Here is a 25327-nt window from a genome sequence, read left to right on the forward strand (position 1 = left end):
AAAATAGTCAAGAGGTCTACGCAATTTCCCAAATGGGGAATAATCGGACGGCATGTGGTATTCTTATCTCTCCTCTGTTGGAGATAAAATATAAATTTGTTATAATGTTTAGTGGTAGTTCGTGTATTTTTTGCATCTTTCTAATAGTTTGTTTAACAAACTGGATAAATATAACACAAAAGTCTCTGGATATTGATATCCATTAAGTTGCTCATTATAACAGTATGAATTCTTCGACTATAAACCGTAAAATGTTAATTTTAAAGACATTTGTTACACACTTCTTCATACATAATTTAACATGTTGAATGGCAGTTTATGGTATATTCACTATATGTACATGAGATTCCTCTCATCTCCTTTCCTTTTTTATGATTAACAGAATACAACATAATTTTTTTCCACCATTAAGCAACTTCATTTATTTTTTTCTTGCCACAACAAAATTATTTTTTTTTTATATTTCTTCAAAGTGAAATTAATATATTTGTTCAATAATATCCCAGGTCCCCTCAATATAAAAATAGTCGGTGCCTAACAGTCCTGCGCCTAAACCACTTAGAAGTCAACATGTCCCCTAAACCTACAGTGAACTTTAATTTCTGTAAAAGTTACATCTGGTCTGATAACTGAATACTTTATGTTTCCTTCTACATATTTTTGATAGACAATAGGCTGTATCCCAATATTTTTAAAAGGACGATTGAATTTAAAATACATGGTGCGATCTACACGAGAGACGAAAAAACCCTAAGGAAAATAACAATTTCTCTAAATTACGCTCCCCCGTGTGTTTAGGTGAAACCCGACATGTCTGCTAAAATTTAAATGAACTTTCAACTGCCAAGGTACGTTTTGGCTTATTGCAAGTCTCCAAAAGGACAAGACAACTTTACACAGTGAGCAAAATGTAAAGTTAAAAATAGCTAATGTAAAACTGTTTGTAGAGAGTATCCGAGTTGCAGCTCACTATTGAGTATTGGTGTTTTTTCCCCGTTCTCATGATAAATAAAATAGGTAGTCCGACTTTCCTCTGACCCTGCAACCCACCTCTTTTTTATTTGGATATCGATAATTTCAATTGGGGTCAGAACGATGTGCCATAAAAAAATTGGAGATTCAGTGAGTACTGCAGAGTACTGCCCTTCAACTACTCCTACAACGTAAGAGGTTGGAATTCCGTTCCTCCATACCCTAACCTCATACTTCCAAAGGCCATATTACATAACGCTCATTCTGTCATTCTTTGAAATCAGCAGAATTATAGTTAACTACTTGCCATTTAAAGCGTTTTATATAGTTTCTTTACCAAAAAAACGACAGAAGGTGACTGAACTGAAGATAAACAAATGACCTTCCTGGAAATCCTTTGTAAAAGCAGTTAAAATGAACTTTATATTTAGTTTTTAGCTTTTTGAGTGTGTAATTCCAGTTGATAAAATTATGGATTTAAAAAAGTTGTGAAACGAATATATCAAATTTACCAAAGAATTGCCTTTACAAACTTCGCACCTCACTTGTATTACAATTCAAAATGTCAACAAAACAGGATCTCTCGTGAAAATTATCAAAACTTCAATAAAAAAGTAATATTTGTAGCAAGTATGGTATCAACATACAGAAAAATGATTTTGGAATCGAACTAGGTAGGAGTGACATTGACAATGTCAACTTCAAAGTTGTAACAAGCGGTTGAAGGCGGTACTCTGTAGTACTGCTGAATCTCCAACTTTTTGTATGGCACATCATTCTGACCCCAACCCAACATATCAATATTAAAATAAAAAAGAGGAGGGTTGCAGGGTCAAAGGAAATTCGGACTAGATATATAGGGTGCATACATGTTCATGTGACAAATTTGTCTGTCAACACTGTAGTTTCGTCGTTTTTCACCTGGAGATCAGGTTTGAAAACTTGAGTTTTCTTATCAGTGTTTTATTTGTGGCATTACAAGTAAATGAGGTCTATGTGAAGTGTATGAAAAACCTCATGGCTCGTTTTCTTAAGAAAAACTGCAGAATATTATATTCTAGAATAGGAATATCTTGCTCTTTCCTGTTATGAATATCAGAAATTTACAACTGTCCTGGACTATAGTATACTTGATGTTTTAAAAAACTCTCAACAAGTTTCCTGTTGCATGATTGTGTACGGAGAGTTAAATTGAAGTTTGTAAGCCCTGTTTTCATTAACTGCATACCATGAGGTACATTATTTGTAAAATTAGTTGTGCAATAGAAATTACTCTTTAGAAAATGTCCATAAAATGGTGATATATGCACTCAGGATCAATTTTCTAATTGTCAGTCATCATTTATATATCCCTGATCAGCTGAATGCTCCTCTGTGCTTTACCTGTCATAAACATTCCTTTACCTGTTTAGATAGCAGTTAACACCTTTTGTCAGATTTATGGCTCTTCTAATCAAAGAAATGAGATTAAAACACAATTTTGGATTTTGAATACTTGGTTTTCTAGATGATTTTGACAATGGTAATTGTAATGTTCAGAAAGCGGTAGGTTTTCTGTTCCCAGGGTAGAACTGTAGAAAGGTTAGCATCCCAGTATGAATGACGTCTCGATCGGTAGGTTCACATATATGAATGTAATGATTGTTGAACAGATTGGGGGAACAAGACCTCATATTAGGGTATTCCCCTCCCCTTGTTTTGAGTACTACTCTTCATATGGTTGGTCCTATTCATCAATTATAAAAATAACATTTTTTCTAAATATGAAATATTATTAAAAAGTGGGAATATTTGTGTAATTTTAAGCAATTTTTGCAAAGTAAGTATATTTTTAGCTCACCTGGGCAAAAGGCCATGTGAGCTATTGTTATCACTGTGTTCGTCATTGTCATCATTGTCGTTGTTATGGTTCATTAACTTTTTCAAACATCTCCCCAGAAACGACAGGATAGAATGTAACTAACTTTGCATGAATAATCCTTAGGGTATGTTTAATAATCCTTGTGTGGAGATTTTTTATCTGGCTGAAAACATGGCCGCCATTACTAAAAATAGACCATAGGGGTCAAATTGCAAAATTTTTGCACATAACTCAAATGGAGTGGGTTTATCTTAAATCTGGCAGGGAGCGAAATTGTTCAGCATAACGGGATGGACCCATGCCAAATTTTCAGAAAGTCTTGTTGATGGAAGAATGAGTTATGGGTCCTGAAATGGATTTTTTACTGAATTTTACATTTCCAACTTTCAAAATCTTTTTCTCTGAAACATCTGGATGGATTGAAACAATACTTAGCATTAATGTTTCATAGAACATCTTTAACAATCTATGCTTGGGTATTTTTGATCATGTGAAGAACATTACTAGCCATTACTAGAAATAGACCATAGGTGTCAAATTTCAGAATTTTGCACATAACTCAAAACATCTGGCAGGAGTACAATTGTTCAGCATGATGAATTGGACCTATGTTGAAATTTTCAGAAAGATCCAATGAGTAATGGGTCCTAAAATGGATTTTTTTCCGTAATTTTGTATTTCCAACCTTGAAAAATCTTCTCTGAAAACTAGGTAGATAACTAAAATGCTCTCTATTTATTAAATACATGGAATTCTTGTGACAATATTACAGTAAGGCCAAAAGTTCAGCTTTAGAGAACTAAAAGACCCAATGGTAATTCAGGCTCTCTAGAGCCTCTAGTTATTTTCATTGTTTCAAAAGTTACTAACCCAAGTAAAATGCAATATTTCAAAGCCCACAACTATTTGGATATTAAAAGTATACTTTCTTCAGTAAATATACTTCAAATACAATAAATATTCCCACTTTTGAATCTCTTAACTTTCTAATTTTATAATTAATGGATAAAAAGAACCTCCACAGTATCAACTATTAAGAAAAATAAATTGTTGATGTAAAATTGTAAAGGTCCTGATTTTTGAAAATATCAATATATTTAACTTGGTCCGCATACAGGATACACCTGTCTCATATTAACATCAGGATATGGATATTAAAGTTTCCACTTTAGCACATGATTGATGACGCTGCGAATTTTGTGAAATGCATTATTTGCATGTACTGTTATCTTGCAATGACAAATGGTAAAACAAGATTAGGGATAAAAATGCTTTACTCTTTCCATTTGTCTGTTGTCTTTTAGTCCACCAAAAGTAAGACAGGAGATACCGATATGTTCTTCAATGGGATCTCTAAGCTTTGAGTCTAAGGAAAGCATTCCTCAAAGCAGCATTTCATCAAAAAGAACACAGTTTGTACCAATCATAAGCCCAAGGCAAATACCTGTTACATGTATATCTGTGAGCAGTTCAGGTGAGAGTTATGATTCCATGGACCTTTTTTGGAAATGAAGTTAATCAAGTTGCTACATATACTGCAAAATTGAAGTTAAGAAAATTGTGGCACACTGGTCGTTCCATAGTTATCAGTGGAAGATCACTTAATAAATTTATATGTACTGGCATATCTGTTTACCCATGATTATAAAGTTGAAGTAATTTGATATGGTTCAATAGTTTTTCCTTTGAAGGAACTTAAGCAAGCTTTGATAGATTTATACATAAATCTAATAAATATGCTTACTACTCTTCAGGGATTGAATTTCAGAATTTTTTCCACTAGCTAAATTTAGCAAGTACTGAAAATTTACACTCATTAAATTTAAGTTGTTTGGGTTATTTCTGGACTCTACTTTTATGAGATACAGAATTCCACAAGCAAATTTTGGCTATTGGAAATAATTTCTACTAGCAAAATTGAATTTCAACTTGCATTTAGCAAGTATTTCCCCTTAAATTCGATCACTACTCTTAGTAAAGTTGCCAAAAAATTGTCAAACTATGAAAAAAAAAGATACCGGTACAGCTTTTGTGGTTTTTGCCTGTGTCTTAACAAGCATAAATTTTGAAGTTATTTTATGCGCTTTCTAAAAAATAGTTATTAGTTGTTTCTTTTTAAGACTTATTTGTGCTTAATTTTGAACAGAATATAAATCTGGACTGCACATTTAACTTGTTGTGGACATCAGTGTTGTGCTATTAATGAAGAGCTCTTTTTTTTAATTTTGATTTTGTAACTTTTTTTATTTTCTTAGTAAATTATAAACTTTTAGACATTTTTGAAGTGTAGTTTAGAGGAGGTAGGGTTTGAATATACAGATACAAATGTACATGCATAACTAGACAAAGTGATGCCCCCCCTCCTCCCATGCCACATGGTCACAATTGTTTAGTCACAACATTCAAAGTAGGACTATCCTAGAAACACCTTTGTGTCTGGGAGACACAGATGATGCCCTAGCACATGAAATACTAAGGCAACACCATACATGAGTAACTTTTCACAGAGTGGCTATGGAGATTTTCTACAAATCCACCATAACTGTATACATGTACATGAAGATTAACACATATTAATGGTGCAAGCATTTTTTTTATTATTGTGAGAAAACTGAAAGAAAAATACGTTTTTAATGTAACTTAAACTCCAAATAGAAAAATTAGAATTTAAAATAAATAAAGGAAGCTTATCACTATTGCTATATACATTTGTTCAAAGTTTCATTTTAATTTGTGCAAATGTTTGAGTTATCATGAGATAACTTGAAAACACCACCACTTTTATGAATACTTTTCCATAATTCTAAAATGAAAAATTGCAATTTAAAAAAAAATAAAGGGAGCTTCCCATTATGGCTATACAGACTTTCCTAGTGTTTTTGAATTATTGTGGGAAAACTTAAAGAATTGACAGACAGGCAAGTGTGAAACAGTGTCCCAAACATATAGTTGCGGGGGCATAAAAATTGCAGAACATAAACAAAAATGAAGAGCTTAACATACCTCGATGACCAGACTAGAATGGCTGCAAGTGCAAACATCTTTTTGTGACTTATTCACTTATTAACTATTAAATAACTTGCTGCTTAACAATACAGGTCTAATTTTGACATATTTTAGCAGTCTGTCTAATGTGAGGAAGGCATTTGGTCTCAGTATCGTATTAATTTTCCCATAGACTTCTATAGTGAAGTGCATATTTTTAGGATTTTTAAAAAAATATGTAAATTGATTCAATAAAACTTTCACTTATGTAGCATTTCTAAGGACATGTGAAAAAATAATTTCCCGCAAAGAAAATAGGGTGAGTCCACGAAGATCGGACAGAAAAGTAGTCTCGAACTATAAATAGCCATTTTCCCTACTTTCACTTTCGTTTTGTACTCACCAAACCAACCTTTTCAGTGGAACATTTTTATGATATTATGTTAGATTTTCTTTTAAAAAAGTTCTTCATCTTACAGTGTGATGTTTGCTCTATTTTATAAGTCATTGTTAATATCTGTTTGACAAAATATTAGTTTGTAGAAAGGCAAAAAGAAAATGCACTATATTTTTATAGCATCCATGTTTTGACGTACACCTGCTCAGGGATATGCAATACGATACTGGTACCATTTGCCTTAAGTGCAAGCAAAGCATTGAGTAGGTTCCCTTTTATATTAAATGAATTTCATATCATTTTACCGTTTGTGCAAATTTTTTTTTTAAGAAATGTTTGTTTAGTAGGTGTTTTGACTATATTTCATGGCTTCAATTGGTTTGCTTTGACAATAGTTTCTCAAGTGGTCAATTTGAAAGAATTAGAGGAATTTCTATACATTTAGAGTGAGAATGCCAAAATAAATTCACAAAATTTATATTTTTTGCTTCAGAGCTCAGTGCACCACTTAGCATCTGCCGAAATTGAAAACAGCAAAATTTCTAGTATGCCTTTTTTTTCAAAATCACAAAATTTTACACCCGCAATAGAACTTCATTGTAGGTTGTCGTGCCAAAACAATTTTCACCTCTCAATTTAGTGTGCTCCTCTCAAGTTCAGAGGGTTGTGGTCTTTGGTATGGCCTAGCAAACTTTAACATATGATTTAATTTAAGAGAATTAACTAAGAACAAACAACACACAACACAAAGAAACCAAAATGTATGCATTTATAGACTAAACCAGAAATATGAATGCATGCTGCAGTTGTAGAATTGACCATTTTCATTATATTTTGTAGGAGCCATTACACTAATGAATATGAATATTTCATGAATTGAAATCTTCATTGACTTCATTCTTCATCACTTTGATGAAATATAGATAACTTCAACTATACAAAAAAGATAAGTTATAGTGCTTCAAATCTTTAAACCCAATCACAGTAGCTGAGATACATTTCGATTAACCTGGAATAGTTACATAAATACATGTACATTAATGTAATTTACATAGCTTTTCCTTGATTCAAATCTATGACACTACACTGAGGTTTGTACAAGATAATATAATGTAACATTTCCTCTCAACAATTGTGTACTATGAGTCAGCATATCATGTATATTGTAATTTAAAAAATTGTTGTGTGTATTTATTATTGCATTTTGTTAGTTTTAGTAGAAAATGTGAATTTTGTTTATACAGAAATATCCAAATATCAATAATATAAAAAAAAATATAATGCTGGTTTGAATAATTGAGAAATAATTCAGTTTGATTGTTTTTTTCTCATCTGTTCTAGGGTTGCCAGAAATGTCATCTCTTGTGAAAACAGAACCATCGGACAGTTCAGGTAAAGGGTATCATATTTTCTGATGTGTAAGCCATTACTTTATTCTGTTGATGTCATGGATCAGCTTTATATAATATAGCCTCTGTTCATTACTTTAATGTTATTTGTTTCACTGATGGTATATGTTGACAGTATAAGTTGTTTCGTTATTGTCCCTTTTTTTCATTTTATAGCCAAACTCCACCTGTAGTTATTATACTCCCACTAGTAAAGTGGGGATATATTATGATAGGGGTGTCCATCCATCCTTCCATTCTTTCTTTCTTCCTTTCGTTCCGTGGAAGGGTAACCATCTCTCATCTATAACTCCTCCTGTGATACTGAATGGAATTTAATGAAAGTTTCACAGAATTTTTATTACTTATTCCCATTATGCACCTCTTATTATAGATTTTTGTTCCAAATAAATTTGGAGGTCTCACATTGCAAAACATGGACTGTAGTGGTCAAAAGATTGGAAAGTGGGGGTATCAACTTAGCATTGATCACAGTTTTTTTCCCATGTTTTACACTGTGTTAGTAATGATCAAAGATAAGTTAGTAGGTACCTTTATGTACATACTTTTCAAGTGTAGTGGCAGATCCAAGGAGGGGGTCTAGAACCATCCCCCTTTTTTTGAACATTTTGTTATATGTAATTCTGTATCTTTGTGTCTGAAGTGTAAATTTGACTGTGTGCATCTTATTCTTTCAGTTTTTAAGAGTTCATCCAGTATTGATTTAGAAGGTGAGATGGTGGACAATGCAATAGATAATGTGATCAGTCTTCCATGTGCATTTAGTGAAGTAGTAGAATGCCAGAAAGATCAGAGCAATGAAATTCAAAGACAACAAGAAATGTTAAACACACTGAAGGTAAATTTATTGCCCTGTAGTTGTAAAACTTTCCATATATTGATGAACAAGTGATGTGTAGGAATATCTGAATGCTAAATTTTCAATGGAGGGTCTATTGCAACAGCCAAAAATGTCAAAATGACAAGAGAACAAATCACACATATCAAAAAAAATATTGTATCTACAGAAAGAGGAAGGATGCAACCCACTATAATCTAATTAGAATTAGACCTATCTTTTGTTCAATTTAGTCACTGCATGTAGGCTACATTTATTGACTGAATAGGAACAATTGATAGGTCTATTTTGATTAGATTGGTAAGCTGCTTTCTACAAGACATCTGTAATGTTGCTCACTGATGGTAATGGATTACCAAAGAAAAACATGTATGTTAGATTGAAGCCATCTGACACTCCATTTTGGTTAATCTGGTCATAAAATATTTGAAGTATTGACCTTAACTGAAGGGAATATATTTCTATCTAACTACTTTAACATAAATGTATTTTTTCAGAAAAATTTAAACACAACTTCATGTTCACATAGGACTTTGATTATTTTTGACATATTTTGAAAGTTGAAATTTTCGTCACATTTTTCTCAGCAACTATTCATCACAGCAGCTTGATATTTTAACACATTCTTCCTGTAGGTATGCCATATGGTGGGATTCATTTTCAGAACAATTTGACAACAACTTCCTGTTTATGGAGGATTTTGTTTACTTTCAGACTTTATATTTTTGCAAGTTGAAATTTTTGTCAGACTTTTCTCGACAATTACTAATTTCAGCAGCTTAAAATTTTAACACATTCTTCCTGTTGGTATGCCATATGGTAGGATTCATATTTTGAGAAATTCAACAACAACTGAGGACTTAGTTTATTTTTTTACTTAAAAAAGTTTGACAACTATTTCTTGTTTACCAAGGTTTTTGTTTATGTTCCTGACAATGTGATTGAAAGCGGCAGAATCACGAGCCATTGCTCACAGATTTCTTGTTTTTGTAAATTGTCATTGTCTTGCCATTTCAGAAGTATTTTACCTTTTCTAAAGTGCATTTCACAAGTTTTCATAGATAAAAATAGCACTTGTGTGGTGTATTTATTCCAGGTTTTCCTGTACATATAATTGTCATGAAGAAAATTTTAATTGTATAATTTTAGTGAATGATTTAGTTGGACTACCACTGTTGTTGATTATTTTAAAATAAATAGATGTTCTTACTTCTTCTGATGGAAAAGCTTCATATAGTCTGTTTCTGTTTTATATACTTTACTCCGATTTTTTTTCAGAATTTTGTCTCAACTTGTTTTGTTTATTTGAATATTTGATGTCTATAAATATTTTTTAATTCATCAATTTTTGTAAATATATGTGTAATCTACATGTGTTTATTCTTATATGAGCATTAGTTGAATGTGTTTCTTGAAGGCCTTACAATACTTCAATTATTTGAAATTACTTAAGTCAAAGGGAGATAATACAGCCATTCTGACTGAGCACAAGAATTTTCTATTGTTACTAATTATTATATAATTACTTTAAAAATTATGTTCATGATATACTAAAGTAGCTTTTGGTCCCAAAATTGAATGATTTTTAACACTTTTTGACCAATGGCTAAAAGCTAAGGAAATCTTTTGGTCCCCAAATTGAATGATTTTTAACACTTTTTGACCAATGGCTAAAAGCTGAGGAAATCTTTTGGTCCCCAAATTAAATGATTTTTAACACTTTTTGACCAATGGCTAAAAGATAAGGAAATCTTTTGGTCCCCAAATAGAATGATTTTTAACACTTTTTGACCAATGGCTAAAAGCTAAGGAAATCTTTTAGTACTTTATTTTAAACTGATCTGAATTTGACATTAGCAAAATGAAAATGATGACATCTGCATTATCATTGTCTTTAATGCACAAGTTCATTAATTTTCTTGCAATATTTCAGGATAAGCTAGTTGAGGGTATTATTCCTATGTCATTCCAAATTTTAACTTAAAAATTGCTTGTTAAGTAGTAATCTGTATAAACTTCAGGCAGTTGTATTTTTGAGTGTGTTGTATGCATATAAAAACCATAAATAAATGACATGAATTTGATCTTAAGGGCTCATTGAATAACATATATAAATCATTTTGTAAAAATCATTTGCTGAAAACAATAAACATGTATTACAAAAAAAGTAACTAAATAAATGGAAATAACTCTGTAAAACTCCCTTTAAGGTGTATTCTATATAGTTTGTATCTTTTACAAAAAAAAATTTATATGTTAAAGGAGACTGATATTGGGAAATATAGATTCTTGAAAAACTCTGATAATGGTGTACTAATGTGCATGTTGCACTCACTGCCTGATCTTTATGTAGAATGGCAGTTAATTATTCACTTGCTAAGTTATAATTTCCTGACTGAATGTTTTGTTGTTTTCACTAGCCAAAAGTCCTATTTTGAAGAAATCTGAAAAAAAAAGAAACTGATGGCTGGTGAAATTTAATTTGATTTCTTTTTTAATTCATATAATTTTTTGTTTAAATTATGGTCATACATGTATAATTGTTAGATGATGTCATCACATTGTATTGTCTGTGGTTGTTGTCTTCAGCCATAAAAACTTGGTTTCTGTGAGATAAATATTAGTTAGTTAACCTTGATAAAATTTAATAACAAGATTCTAAAACATAAAAAAAACCAGTTTTGAAAAAAAGGGGCAAAACAGTGCTAAAAACCATCATTTCATTAAATTTAGCCATATAACTCAAGTGTATGCATTTGGATTTCTATGATATTGTACATGTATATAGGAATATTAACTGTTTAGGAATAAGGGACTGAAAGGGCCAATGAGGAGAGGTTTCCAATCAAATGCAAGAATAAAAGTGTATGGATCACAATGTCAGCACATACTATAAGATTCCATTCTACGAAAAGGATTTTTTTATGACAGAAGAAGGGGTCAGAAATAAGCTTTGGATAAGTTGGGCATGTAACTACAAATATAAAAGCCCTTGAACCACTTTCATTCTGGTCAGAATCTTGTCAAAAAAGTGATCACATTCCAAATTAAGAGCTGTTTGAATATTGAATGTTGTGTTTATTCTTCTCCAAGCTGTTCAGGGTTCAACTGTGGTAATATCAAGCTATGCCCTGCAATGTATTTCATTTATAGAAATCTTCTTAAAGAAGAAATGTAAAAATGTCAATTTTTGAAACATAATGTATAATGATTTGTACATGTATCTTAACTTTACTATGCATTATTTGTGTTACTGAGGCATTTTGTGTGTTTGTAAAGGTATTGATCTTTAAGATTGTATAATTTGACATTGTTAAATTATTTGATGATGAATAATTGGTTGCTAAGCATTTTTGTCCAACAAAGATCAATTTTACATAGCATATTTCTGTCTAGCATTTCTTTTTCTTGTGGACTTGAATATGAAACACAAACTGATACAATTTGAGTTTCCATATAACTTCTATTGTTACAGTAACAGGGAAAAAAGAAGAACTGGCATTAGATGTGACTGGAGTAACACACAAGATATACATCATAGCAGAAAATAAAAGAACTGCTCTTAAAAAGTGCCAAGAGTATGACACTGGTAATTACATTCTCTTTTATGAGAAACTTTGAAAAGTTAGAAAATCATTTGTGCTGTCACCTTTTTATATGGCAGTATTAAGTCTCTTTCTTTTCTGAACATTTTCTGTGCATTTTTTGAAAAACAAATTTGCTCAGGTTTAAAAGTAATATTTATATTCAACTCTAAAAAGTTTCAGGCTTTCTTAACATTCAATATAACAGTTTCTTAGTTGTTCCTTTATCATATATTCTATACATTATTTCATCTAATCTTTTCAGTTTTGTACTTTCAGAAATTAGACAAAAAGTGACTGAATGTGAAAAACAAAGGAATGAAGTTAAAGATTTGGAAGAAGAAATTGAAAGAAATAAAATGTTAGTTTACTTAAAGTGTGAAGAAAGAAGATATTTTAAATGATTTTGGTGCTGATTATAAAAAAATATTACAAAAATTATTGTATGCTAACTTCTGGTCTAATCATAGGCAAAAAAATGTTCAATGTAAAATTATTTGTGTCTAAACCTCACATTGGGGATTCAGTTTTCCCTTGTCTTTTTGCTTTACCCGGTATGTTTCAACACAAAACACCATTGCAAGCGTTTTTCTGTATTCATGAAAAACTATTTTTAATAAAACAGAAATATATATCCTTCATATTACGTGTACTTTACAGGCTATTCTTGAAATATGAAAATGTTATCAGCAGTCACAAGAAAGAAGTATCAGAATTTGAAGCTGGTTTGGATTTGTTTAGAGAACTTGTAGAGATGAAAAATGAAATTACTGAACTGAAGGCCAATTGTAGGTTTATTGTTTTATAGTGCTTACAGATAAACAAGAATTTTGAAATGTAATCAACACAGTATACCCGAAATAAATTAAAATGTCTTAAACAGTGTATTGGCATTATATGGAAATCAGAACTTTTTGGAATTTTGATACAAATGAGTAAAAGCTAACTCAGACATATTTTCCATACTGCTACACTGAGTTAATAACAAAAATTGAAAGTATGTCAATCATCATATATATAGAAAGGTCTGAAAAATTCCAAACGATGTTAGAACTGTCAAATTTGCGATGCAAATTTTTTGTCGTTCCCTCCGCAGGACTCGAACTCATACTACTGTGACATCTATGGCAACACCGCCTGCACAAAGTCCAGCGCTCTAGACCACTCAGCCAGCTAGGCTATATAAAATATAGCTTTCGCTGGCCGGGTCATTCCTTATATATATATATATTCTTTGTCAAAACATAAATAGCTCTGATGGAAGTGATGTCAGCAGTTAGGATGTATTATATATTCTCTGTCAAAACATGATTAGCTCAGACAGAAGTGATGTCAGCAGTTAGGATGTATTCAGACTATCACAGATTATGTAAAAGGATTACTTAGTATTACAATGGTAGAAATTTTGTGTTTGCCTGGTATCTGATCAGTAATGCAAAGAATCAGCTACGTTGTTTGAATAATGCTTTACTCTTGTAATTTGAATCCTTAAAAATTAAAACAAATTTGCTTCACCTTTCCTAACAAAAAACTTCCAGTATTGGAATACAGCCAGAAACTACTTGAAATACTTGATATTTTCAGTTTGTAAAACATTGATACTTTCAGTTGATTGCAAGGATGAAGAAACAGAATACATTGTATCTGGAAAATCTGAGAATGAATTAAAGAGCCGCATAAATTCAAGAGAGGACAGTATTAAAAAGCTGATAGTTAATATTCAGGACATAGAAGAAAATGTAAGTTCATAAGAGCTACCAAAGATGTTGCTCCTCTCTGTCTCTGTCTGTCTCTGTCCTCCATAATGTATATTTTCATATACTGGTATGTTCTACTGCAGTGAAATATGCCAGTTGATGCTGCAATTTGATTGGTCAGCTTGACAGGGTAAATAAGTCCATACACCGGGGTAGATCCCGGGATTTGAAGAAAATTTATTGCTTTTAGTTTTATGCAAGTGGAGTTAAAATAAGTATCCAACTATAAGTAGGTTTTTTAAACAAATAAAAACACTTATTTGCTGACATTCAGGTAGAATAAAATTGCTGTTTGGGATATACAAAGGGAATGTGGTCTCAATTTTTCTCTCATCGGTAACCTTCACCTAGATCTTACACAATAGCAAGCACAAAGTGAGCTCAACAGCAATGTTTGTGTATGTGGGAAAAAACATTCTTAGGATGTTCTCCATTGATAGTTATCAGTAAAATCATAAAGGGTTCAGTAGGATGCACAAAAAGCCTTATTAGGGAAGTTTCACAGCAAGATAATGAAAAAAAAATAAAAAAACTAATTGAGATCAATAACTGGAAAAAAAATTTAGCATAAACTTTCATCATTGAAAATGTACAATCACTTTCAGTGCATTCCTTTCTTTTTTTCTGCTTCATTTATATTCATGGAAAAGTTTTTGAAAAGTTGCATGGTACTTACCCATATTTCTACACTATTCTACCTCCTGTTCAAGATCCTTACAAGCCTTTGAAAATGTAGGTCTCATTGTATTATTCAAATTGAAGTATAACTTTTCAAAGATAGGAAAGGCAATCATTTTGGAATATCTGCAAGAATGTCAGTTGCATCAGTTTGATGCATTTTTTTATGTCACAAATTATGTGAAAAATATTCCTGCCATCTGTGGATAACTGATATAGTTCAGGACTTTGACATATTCTGAGTCAGACCCACTAAAACTTAAAAGGAAGCTGCTTGTAAGGTTAAAGAGTAATCAAGGAAACCAAGGTTATAGCGGTAATCAAAAGAATATAATCCAGGGACAAAGACCAGACATGGAAAACAGACATACACAAAAAAGAACATAAAGTAACTAAAATCATACATACAAAGTAACAAAAGTAAATGAGCAACTCGGACTCCACTAAAAACTGGGAGCATGGACCAGGTGCACCGGTAGTGTAAGCATCCTCTGCTTTTCTAGAAACACCCGCTGAGTTGCTCATAAAAAGTCAAGTCCGGGGTAGACAAACGAGAAAAGGAAAACTATGACCCGTTGAATAAATCAGTTTTCATGGTGCTGATGGATACACCATAACAATCCAAGAGTTCATGATGACGACCATAAAACTTATGTAGTGATGACTTCAATCTTGTAGTAACATAACCCTGTTCCAGAAGCCTATTTGTTAGAGTTCTAGCGCGATACAAAAAGTCTGCGTAGTTTCGGCAAGCTCTGGCATAACGTATGAGTTGTGATATGAACACTCCATATGCAGGAACCGAAGGGATGTTGCCACAGATGAAAGGAAAGTTGATAGTTCTGAATGAAAAGTCATCACGTTTGTTGTAAAGTTTGGTCAATAGTTTTCCTTTACCATCGATTTCTAAGTGTAGGTCAAGATATGAGGCTGACTTCACGGTGTCTGTAGTATCCTTTATCTCAAGTTCTTTTTGGTAGATGCGATGTATCAAATCCCCGAAATTAGGATTGTTTAAAGATAATACGTCATTTATATAGCGGAAACTAAGATTGAAGGATCTAACCAAACAATATTCTTTCTTTCTGATCAGATCAGCTAAAGTCAGCCTCATAAGAGTGAAGGAATAGGTCAGCAAGTAAAGGAGCACAATTTGTTCCCATTGGAATGCCGACCGTTTGTTGAAAAACACATCCACCACACTGGACAAATATGTTGTCGATTAAAAATTCCAGCATTTTGTAAACATCTTCCTCTGTATATTTGGAAGATGATTTGGAATTATTTCTTACAAAGTATGAGGAATCTCTACCAAGAACTATATATTTGTATCTAGGTGTACCATCTTTTTTGGAAAAACAATGATGTATAATGTTTTTAAGTCGGGATTTTAACTGAGTATGGGGAATACAAGTATACAGTGTTGAAAAATCATAGATTTTAATGCTATTATATTCAGATAATAGTCTTGAACTGATTGTCTCCAAAAGATCTTTCGAATTTTTCAGGATCCACATTGAATTAATACCACTACTGGAGTAACAAGTGTTGTGGTAGGACTGCAGACCCTCTTTGACAGTTGTGAGTATAGAAGTTAAAAGTTTTGAAAGAGGTTTGGTGGTACATTTTGCACATCCAGCTATGAAACGTTGTTTGTATGGATTCTTGTGAAGTTTAGGAATCCAGTACATAGACGGTAAATCACAATCATCGTCCTTGGTAGAGAGACCAAAAGAGGATAGCACAGATTTATGGTTTTCCACAATCTCTTCTTTGGAGAGAGTGGTAGCAGTGTAGGTCTTATCACTGCTATTATTTTCTACGTCTACCTCTGATAATAAACATTGGATATAAAACGTTTTGCACACAAAAACAATTTTGTTTTGGGCTTTGTCTGCTGGTACGACAACATATTTGTCATGTATAGTAGACAATGTTTTTGCTTCATCGGTGTCTGAAAAATGATATAGCCTTCTTGTTCTCGTTTTATCCATTTTCTTTATCCATAAGAACTTTAAAGTTATAATTCCAATTTATGGAGCGTGGTTCATGGTACTTGGGACCTTTAGAAAGGATATTACGCAGAGATTTGTTTAAAAATGAACATACAGGAATGTTGAACCTCTCAGGGAACACTTCTATAGGCAATACACATGCCTACAACATATTATAGAATGCTGACGAAGATCCTTATGCCTACAACATATTATAGAATGCTGACGAAGATCCTTAATAACATATATATTTATATTAACCCCCTATTGTTATGGAAGTAATGAAAATATATTATTTTGCTCAACTAGATGTGTGAAAAATATTGATCTTAGGTAGAGAAAAATGTATTCTTTCAAGCATGAAAATTCTAGGCTCCCTTGATAACATAATTGTTGTTGCCTTCTTGTGTTGTATTTAATTTATTTTGTTTTAGAAGAAAAATGATAAGTAATTTTTGTTATTTTTAGATAGAAAAGGAAAGGAAGAGACAAGGTCAAATTCAAGTATCATTGAATGTATTGCAGGTAAACTGAAGTAGTGACCTTTAATTACTTAAGTACGTGTACATGTAGTAGACTTTGTAAGAATCATGCTAATTCTGTAATATGTGATACAACCCAAAAAAAGGCTATTCATTTTTATATTTGTTTTTAAGTTGCTTTATAGGTCTATATGATGAAATGTATAATTATTCATTCCAATCTGCCTGCTTTTAGAATCTACATTGAAAATCTAACAGTTTCTATTGTATTTTAGTATCATTTATTGAGTTATTTCCTTTAATTTTTAATTCTACAGTAAATTCAATATAATTTTTATCTCCTATGAACAAGGGTTATATTAAAAGACACATGTTTATTTGTGTTTACTATAACATTTTAAATGAAATCTTGAAATAAAAAAATGTAGGATTACCAACCATGAATCACATTTTGCATGATTCTTATCTGGAGTGCAACTTAAAACTTATATAAGGAGGAAATTGATCCAACTTCTGAAGTGAAAAAGGGACATAACTCGTAAACACATAAATGCAAAATAGTGGATATCTTTTATGGTTCACAATACAGTGATTTGAGATTTTGTTGAGTGATACTATAATTATCATATTTGAAACCAAAGATCATTTGTATACATTGGACTCTTGAGTTAGGGTTTAAAAAAAAACAAGTCATTTCTTGATTAAAATATTTCCATTTGTATCACAAAACCATAATCATTTCACAGCCCAATAAAATGTCCATGTCACACTGCATTAAATTTATGTTGTGTTTAATCGAATAACTGTACAAATTTGCCTGTATACAATGAAACCCGTAAACCAAACCCTGAATAATCCATAAAACCTGTCTAAACCAGACACGTTTATAAGTTGGTTACACCTGTCTGAACATAACTCATTTCAATGTCCGATGGGGTTCTGATTACACAGGTTTCATTGTATTTAAACAGTCAGAGACACATTATCGAGATCATACGGGTACATGAAAAAAACAAATGAAACTGTTTAAAGGTAAAGTTGGGTACAAGTTAAGGAAATTAAAACACCTCACTTATCCTGAATTTTAATTCAAATAATATAAATCTGATTACTCCAAGTTGATTTTGAAGTTGAACATTCTAGTCTGTGTCTCTGGTATGGAAGAACAGTCTTATTTTAACATTTCTCAATTCTTATTTAATTATTCAGAAAAAGAACACAGCTCAATTGACTCGATTAAAGAAGCAAGTAAAAGTGGCACAGCAGAGTAATCGTCAGTGGCATGTCCAGATACCACAACTAGAGAAATCTATTGAGGAACTGAAGTATAAACTTGGACAATAGGTGCACTGATGATAGGTTCTACCATGAAGAGGATAATAACACCTTGATATATTATTCTTAACAAAAACAATTTTCTGGTGTAGCCAAACAAAGCTGGGTGCTAAGTAGGAACTATTACAAACATTGGAGATTGTATCGCAATTTCAAAATCCTTTCTATGCTAAAAGTAACTTTTATTGATATCATTACATATCATTAACAATAACATGCAGTAACATGATTTTTCAAGCTCCTTTCATAACAAAAGTCAGTTCATTTTTGAAATCAAAATAATACTCAGTGGTTCCTTCTCTAAGAAAATGGTTTGGTTATTATTGCACACAGTTAGGACACAAAGGTGATGATTGTTTAATACTGGTTAGCTTGTGGTGTTGTGAGCAGGAACTGTTGACCAGGGTGCCAAGAATTAGGAACTTGGAACACATACTAAAGACATATTAATGTTCATTCTGGTGGGATGTCTGGTTTATGTGTAACAAATGTATATGGCTTCCATCTATGTAATTTTATGTTTAATTTAACGTTTATTCCTATGGTACATATTGTTGTGTGTTGCAGCACCTGAAAAAATAATGACATATGTTTCTATCAGCAGTGACAAAATACAATAGGAAAAATTTTAATGCTTAAAATATGTGAGTGCATTAATTAGTTTGTTATGTGTCTATTGTGAAAAGTAGTGTATTTAACTTAAATGCATTGGTAGTGATTGTAATTTATTAAAGTTTTATGTTAGCCAACTTAAATGGAAATCTACAAGTCATAGTTTTCCCATCTTTAATCTGATTAACCTCTTACAAATTATTTATAGTCTTTCGTTATGTGAACAATCAAAATAAACCACTGGTCAATATGAAATCAATGTATGGTTTTAATCCATAGAAGGAATGACAATATATATATGGTGTATAAAATATTTCATCCAGCACTGTAAATCTAGTGTCTGTTCTTAGCACTTTTTGCGATAAATTTCTATTGGAAGTTTAGACATAATGATTGAAGTGCAAGGTTAAGGGTTTGGTGTGAAGAGCACATTTGGCTTTCCACTTATCTGTTACATCCAAGAGTGACACCATGTCTTGGATTGTTATTTATGTTAATGTTTTCTAATTTCTCAAAACTACCAGCTTAATCACTGTCATAAAAATATTGATTGAAGTATTTTTGTCTAGCTAGATGTTGTTGACAAGGGTATATTCCCCATTTGCTATAATGGTCGTCCCTTTCTTCATACTGCCGATGCATTATTTCACATCTCATACATTTACAATTTTCTCGCCATTTCTTTCTACGACTTCTCCGTCCTATGGTATCATTTTCCAGTCTAAACCGTGTCTGTCTAGAATGGCGACCAGAAGATATTTCATTTTCTAAAATGGTCCCTATTGTATTTTTAGAGAAACGTTTTGGAATTTCATCACTATTTGGAAAATCTCCAATTTCTATTTGATATATACCAGATTGTTCTAAATGCTGACCTTCTGATTCTTGTTTTTTCTTGTTTTCTTGTTTTCGTTGCAGCAGTCTTTTTTGCTGTGCTATTCTCTCATACCGATGTTTGTATGAGTTTGTCGTAGATTTGTTTACTTCTTGTGTTCCTATGTTAGCTACATTTGGTAAAGATTTTGACAAATTTCCAAGTATCTGTGATTTGTTGTCTGATAAAATGCTTTCTGTCTCCTACAAGTAAATTGAGAAAATGAGTTTTAAAACTTATATGAATAGTCTTATAATATGTTATAATATGTATCTCTGGCTATATTTTTGTGAGTAAGCAAGTCAACCTGTTTTTAGATTAAAGGATTTTACTCATTTCAGAAGAAAATCAATCATCTGGACTGGACTTTAAAGATATTATATAAATGACGAAAGCTTCTGTAAATTAAAAAATAATTGGAATTTTGTAATGGTGAAAAGTATTGAAATATTTCATTGAACTTTCTAGTATTTATTAATTTGACATCCTTTCTGAGTATGTTGAAAAATGAAATGAAGACAATACACCACACAGGAAAATTACAGCATTTGTTTTTATTCAGAAAACCATACATTTTTTTATGTATGCAGTCCTATTGGAAACATGAACTAACCATAGGACTTTTATTTAATTTTTTTTTTTAAAGTAGCAGTCATTCTAAAAATTAGACAGCAGGTGATTCATGCATGTCAAAAATCCACCGAACTCTCTTTTATTTCTATTCAGAAACAGTTACAGACCACATGAATAGTCTAAGTTTGTCATACAGTTCTTATACTTTTGAGATAAAATCATATAGATTGTGTGTGAAGTTTGCTCTTTGCAAGAGTTATTATTGATATGGTTTTATTTGAGTGGAAAGTAATTTTCCCAGATATACAGATGTGAGTATAGAAAAGACTGTTGTTATGTAAGATTAAGTGTTTTGTTGTAAACCATGAATCACCTTCACCAAAGATAGTGTCTGAATTTTGTATGGATTGGTACTTAATTAATAATGTATTAGTCCTAAACATATGTTTTTCGTTTTGGTCCTACACAAGAAATTTTGCAAAATACGTTTTTCCACCAGGATAAGACTGTTGCTACAATTGCAGTGCTGGTCGTTAATATGGTTGATAAACAAGTCAAAATTACATCTTAGGTGAGTAAATGCTGTTATATTCTAGAAAATTTCTTTAAAAAATGAATTAAAAGGCTGTTTTATCTCAAAGTTGAAGTGTACAATTTACAATAGTTTTATATATGCTGTAAGTTGATAAGACACATGTATAATGCATTTTTTTTAGTACACTGCTCCTAAATTTGTTCATTTTAGACTACAGTCTTAAATACTTTTTATGATGATATATTTTATTTATCATTATTTTAGTATACTATACCTAATCTGATATTCAGTATAGATCAATCATTTATAAGTGATAGTAGTTTGTTAAAAGGAAATTAAGTGGTGTTGCTGTAGCATCAGGAAAGTTAAAGACTACATATGCTCTTTCTACTTACATGCTTTCATGGTTTTGTCATTTTTCATTGTATGACTTGAAGTTCAAAATTAATTATTCTGCTTTTGAATGTTACAAAGTACATTCTTTAGATACAAATTGAAAATAATTTTCAATTAAGATTTACCAATTTACAATAAAAACATCATAATATTTTTCAGTAATTTCTACTGATAATTAATTTTTGTGATTATTTCCAAAGATAAAGCATTTTCAGATGTAAATACATTTCAACTAAGGCATGGTGTGACACTTTCATGAAAGGAAGTCAACAAATTTCTTTGTGGTTTTATGTTTTCATTTTCCAAGACTTGATCATTAACCCTGTTTGTGATACACACCAAATTTGTAGCAATAGTTTTTTCAGGATGTTTCATGGGTTTTTTTAAAAATATTTGAAATGCCCAATATTTTTCTTAGAAAGCTTGTTCTCCCAAATTCTATTGGAGTTTCTAGATATGCATCTATTTGATTATTTACTTCTACAAAGTATAAAAAGAAACTGATCTCCTCACACTAGCTTAATTAGCTTTTTTGAATTTGGTACCAAGTTAAAAGCAGGAGTTTTTTTAATGATGTATTGAATTTAAGCAATCTCTAGACAAAGTTTGAAATAAAATAATAAAAAAAAACAATAATAAGCACATTTTGATATACAGCATACTGAATATGCACTTAAATTCTATAGCAAACTATCATCTACTGGGTAAAGCGCTAAAATCATATAATTCATCAAATTTTATTGTCACTCCAATTACAAATTTTCAATTTTTAAAGAGAGTTAAGAAAAGTTTTTAATTTAATAATAGGATATATGATTTAATAATGATATTTTCTTTTCTTTAGCAATTTCAAAGTGAATGTTGTTACAACAATTAAGTTTTCTGAAGATAATTGCATAATTTTCTGTCTTATTTGTAAAAATCTGTGTAACTGAACCTTAACTAAGAGAAATTAAGATACTAATATTCAGAGAAATAGGTCTAATCCAGACCGATTTAGAAGTCCTTTCATACAATAAACATCTAATTGAGATTATCCTCTAAGTCTCCCTCAACTAAAATTTCGACCAATCAGATCGCTTGAAATTGAACCTGTGTAAACCATACACCTTCCCAAATCAATTAAATTCTATAGGGGTTTGGTTTAGACAGGTTTAAATGTAGTTTTGAAATCTATTTATACTGCAAATGGTATGTTGTATAATAAATCCTACTTGGAGTGCCCCTAAACATTATAAGCTATTCTATAGAAAACAAAGCATTCAAACTATTGAAAGAAATACTCCCTGTACCAAATAAAAGCTATAAAAAAATGAACTTCTATGTGTTAAAAACTAGTGATATGAAGTTAACAAGCTTTTGCTACAACAGGTCAGAATATACCGATTTCCCTGCAGGATTATACTGCCATCTGGTGAAGTGTATCAAAACCTATGGAAAAAAGTAAGAATAATGGTTTGCCACAAAGATTTTAAGTTTCTGTTTTTTTAAAGAGGGTCATCTTTCATGAATTTTAATTTTATGCAAACTGTTCATTGTATTGTTGGAATGAATTTTGTTTTTTAATGCTTAATTTTGAATTTTTAAAAACTAATTTTAGATTTCATATTCAGTTGAAGAATAATCATTATGATAGACCTTTTGTAGTCATTGTCTTTGGATGAACCTTATTTCAACAATTTCACTGTTTTTTCTAAATAAATTGAAAAATATGAATGCTGTAACCAACTTTCAGCTAATCGTCAGGTTTCCTACCAATCCTTGGAATTTTTGAATGTATGTTCCCAAAACTGGACTTGGATGTTTACCAGTTAAGTAAAGAGGTTATTTATAAATAGATTGGCATGGGTATTTATGTACTATCACCACTGTAAATATATAATCACAACATGACTGATCATTGAAGTGAAAGGAACTTTTTACAGGAGATTACTGCCATTATTTAGTACATTATAAATCCTATGTTGCAACTTGATGCCAAACTTTACAACTCAATAATAATCTTATGACATTAATCCAATGCAAAGTAAAACACTTATACTAATGTTCAAACTTTAAGCTTCTAAGTTAGTCAAGGGACATAACTTATTTGGTTAATGTGATAATTATTAACTTAACCAATACCGGTACTTATTTCAATTTAAACCTTGCAGATCTGATATAATTATTATGGTAGGGAGTAAGAAATTTGCTATGGCTATAGATACATTAAAATTTGTTTCTTGATATATGAATATTTTTGCTAGTGGCCATAGATAAAGGTTAACGCATTTGTTTCTGGTTGTATGAAGATTTCTGGCCTTGATTATATAGTCCTGAGGCGAAGATGGGCTTAGTAGTAGAGAGAGACCAATTAAGTTGGCTCGGTACTAAAAACAAACCAAATATAAAAATAACATGTAAATTTCATTGTAAGCTATCTCTACAAGATATCTCTAACATCAGCAAAGGGAATGTCATAAATTCAGATAATTTGTTTTAAGCATGTTTATGGCTCTCTTAACCAATAATAGTATTGCTTCATTTTGACGACATTGGAACAAAGAACTTGAAATTAAACAAGACTTCATTTGATTTATATATATTGCATATGTAAACAAACACCAAGGTACTATTCTTTAATTTATCTAGAAAAAGAGCTCTACCTATCACTGTATTTGTTTGTACTGTGTGAGATTTATTTGATCTATATACAGACCTGTACCCCCACTTTCTTTGATCCTGTCTCTTTGTTACTCTTTGTTGTATATATTGAACCATTGGTGATACTACCATTAGATATAGAGGGTAGTTTCATACTATCTAATGTCAGAGATCTCGCTATACCCAGGTTAGCCTTAGAATTCTGTCGCTGAAACAGAGAAGGAAGTACCAAATTTATATGATAATGGTGGCCTTAATGATATTATGAGGGTTTTGTTAAATGGTGGTAATTCATTTTCCATTATACTTTAAAGTTTTCTTAGCTTTACAGAAAGAAAATTGAATGCATGAGCAGTAACAATGGAATATTTCTTTGTACTTTTTCAATTATTAGAGTATTTATGGAACTTCAACTGATATATTGACCTCATTTTCATCTTGCTCAATATTCATGCATTTCTTCAGTTTGATATAATATTGCCCTGTGTATGGAGGCATTCATTAGGAACTGAAATGCATAATGGAAACCATTGTATTGGTATGTATAAGAAATTACTGCTGTTCATAAAAATGCTTTGAGCATTTAAAAACTCTAGGAGTACACAGACCTATTTACCAATAATAATTTTTAAAAATGACCCTTGTTTCTGTGAGAATTATTATAAAAGAACTACAGTGTAAATTGATAATAATTTAAACTAAAATATTCTGAATATTATTTTTCTATTACTAAAATCTTTCTATGCCATTATTGAGATGGTTAGCCATTAACTAAAGCAAATGGAAGATATTATGTGTTTTGTCATTTAAATCTAGATTGCTTTGTAAACAAAACTTAAATACTGTTATTCATAAGTTAAAATACTAAAAAGACTGTTGTTAACAGTTGAGAAATCTTTCTTAAATCATATTATGTATAAGAAGATAAAAACAAGTCCCAGATATTTTTGGCCATATTTTTCTAATATGATTTTAGAAGAACTTTTTATAGATACATACTTTCAACTCTGCTACAGCTTTTTTATTAAAGTCAATTTTAGGGAGATTTTTGTTTCTATCCCTCAAAGCTTTCCATCTCTGTATGTATGATCCCCTCTCTGTCAGTTTAGGATGCACAAATGCCACTGGAGAGTAGGGATTTCTGGGTGATTCTGGTGAAGTGGTTGCCATTGTTACAGAGTCCAAATTGAATTTTTAAACAATAGAGTTATGTTAGTGGTTATATCTTTCCAGAACAATGTATATCCAATTAGGAGACACTATAATGTTCAGAGAAAATAAAGGTACATGAACAGAATAACCTCAAAATTCCAATCACAAATCAGAATATTGACACATTTTGAATGATATTGTAAATGGTTTATAATCCTGCCCATCGAATATTTCTAGTTCATTTACAGTC

The 25327-nt window shown here is 31.2% G+C and overlaps 2 protein-coding genes across 6 annotated transcripts; one reads left to right on the plus strand and one right to left on the minus strand.

The window, feature by feature from the left end:
- Positions 1 to 782: 782 nt before the first annotated feature.
- Positions 783 to 20478, plus strand: LOC148622178 (coiled-coil domain-containing protein 122-like). Of its 5 annotated transcripts, XR_015920585.1 has the most exons (12): positions 783 to 848; positions 4138 to 4307; positions 7557 to 7607; positions 8302 to 8462; positions 10396 to 10411; positions 11938 to 12051; positions 12326 to 12407; positions 12707 to 12834; positions 13655 to 13785; positions 15990 to 16062; positions 16944 to 17000; positions 18167 to 18246. XR_015920585.1 is itself a non-coding variant. In XM_088571800.1 (11 exons), exons 1-11 carry the CDS (start codon positions 829 to 831, stop codon positions 18299 to 18301), a joined length of 1065 nt encoding a protein of 354 aa, XP_088427926.1. In that variant the 5' UTR covers positions 783 to 828; the 3' UTR covers positions 18302 to 20478. The 5 variants fall into 5 exon arrangements, 4 of the variants coding, with proteins under 4 accessions (XP_088427926.1, XP_088427927.1, XP_088427928.1 ...); XM_088571800.1 differs by lacking the exon at positions 15990 to 16062 and having other exon boundaries at positions 18167 to 20478; XM_088571801.1 differs by lacking the exon at positions 15990 to 16062 and having other exon boundaries at positions 16944 to 17032; positions 18167 to 18298.
- On the minus strand, positions 19430 to 25095 carry LOC148622179 (uncharacterized). The gene is made up of 4 exons (XM_088571804.1): positions 24925 to 25095; positions 23981 to 24133; positions 22666 to 22713; positions 19430 to 19981 (listed from the first exon to the last, which is right to left on the minus strand). The coding sequence occupies exons 1-4, from the start codon at positions 25093 to 25095 to the stop codon at positions 19430 to 19432; spliced, it is 924 nt and encodes a 307-aa protein (XP_088427930.1).
- Between the last annotated feature and the right edge of the window lie 232 nt (positions 25096 to 25327).

Source organism: Perna viridis, chromosome 3, assembly GCF_037379345.1.
Source record: "Perna viridis isolate PV_CMFRI_1.1 ecotype Kerala chromosome 3, ASM3737934v1, whole genome shotgun sequence".
NCBI classification, from domain to species: Eukaryota; Metazoa; Mollusca; class Bivalvia; order Mytilida; family Mytilidae; genus Perna; species Perna viridis.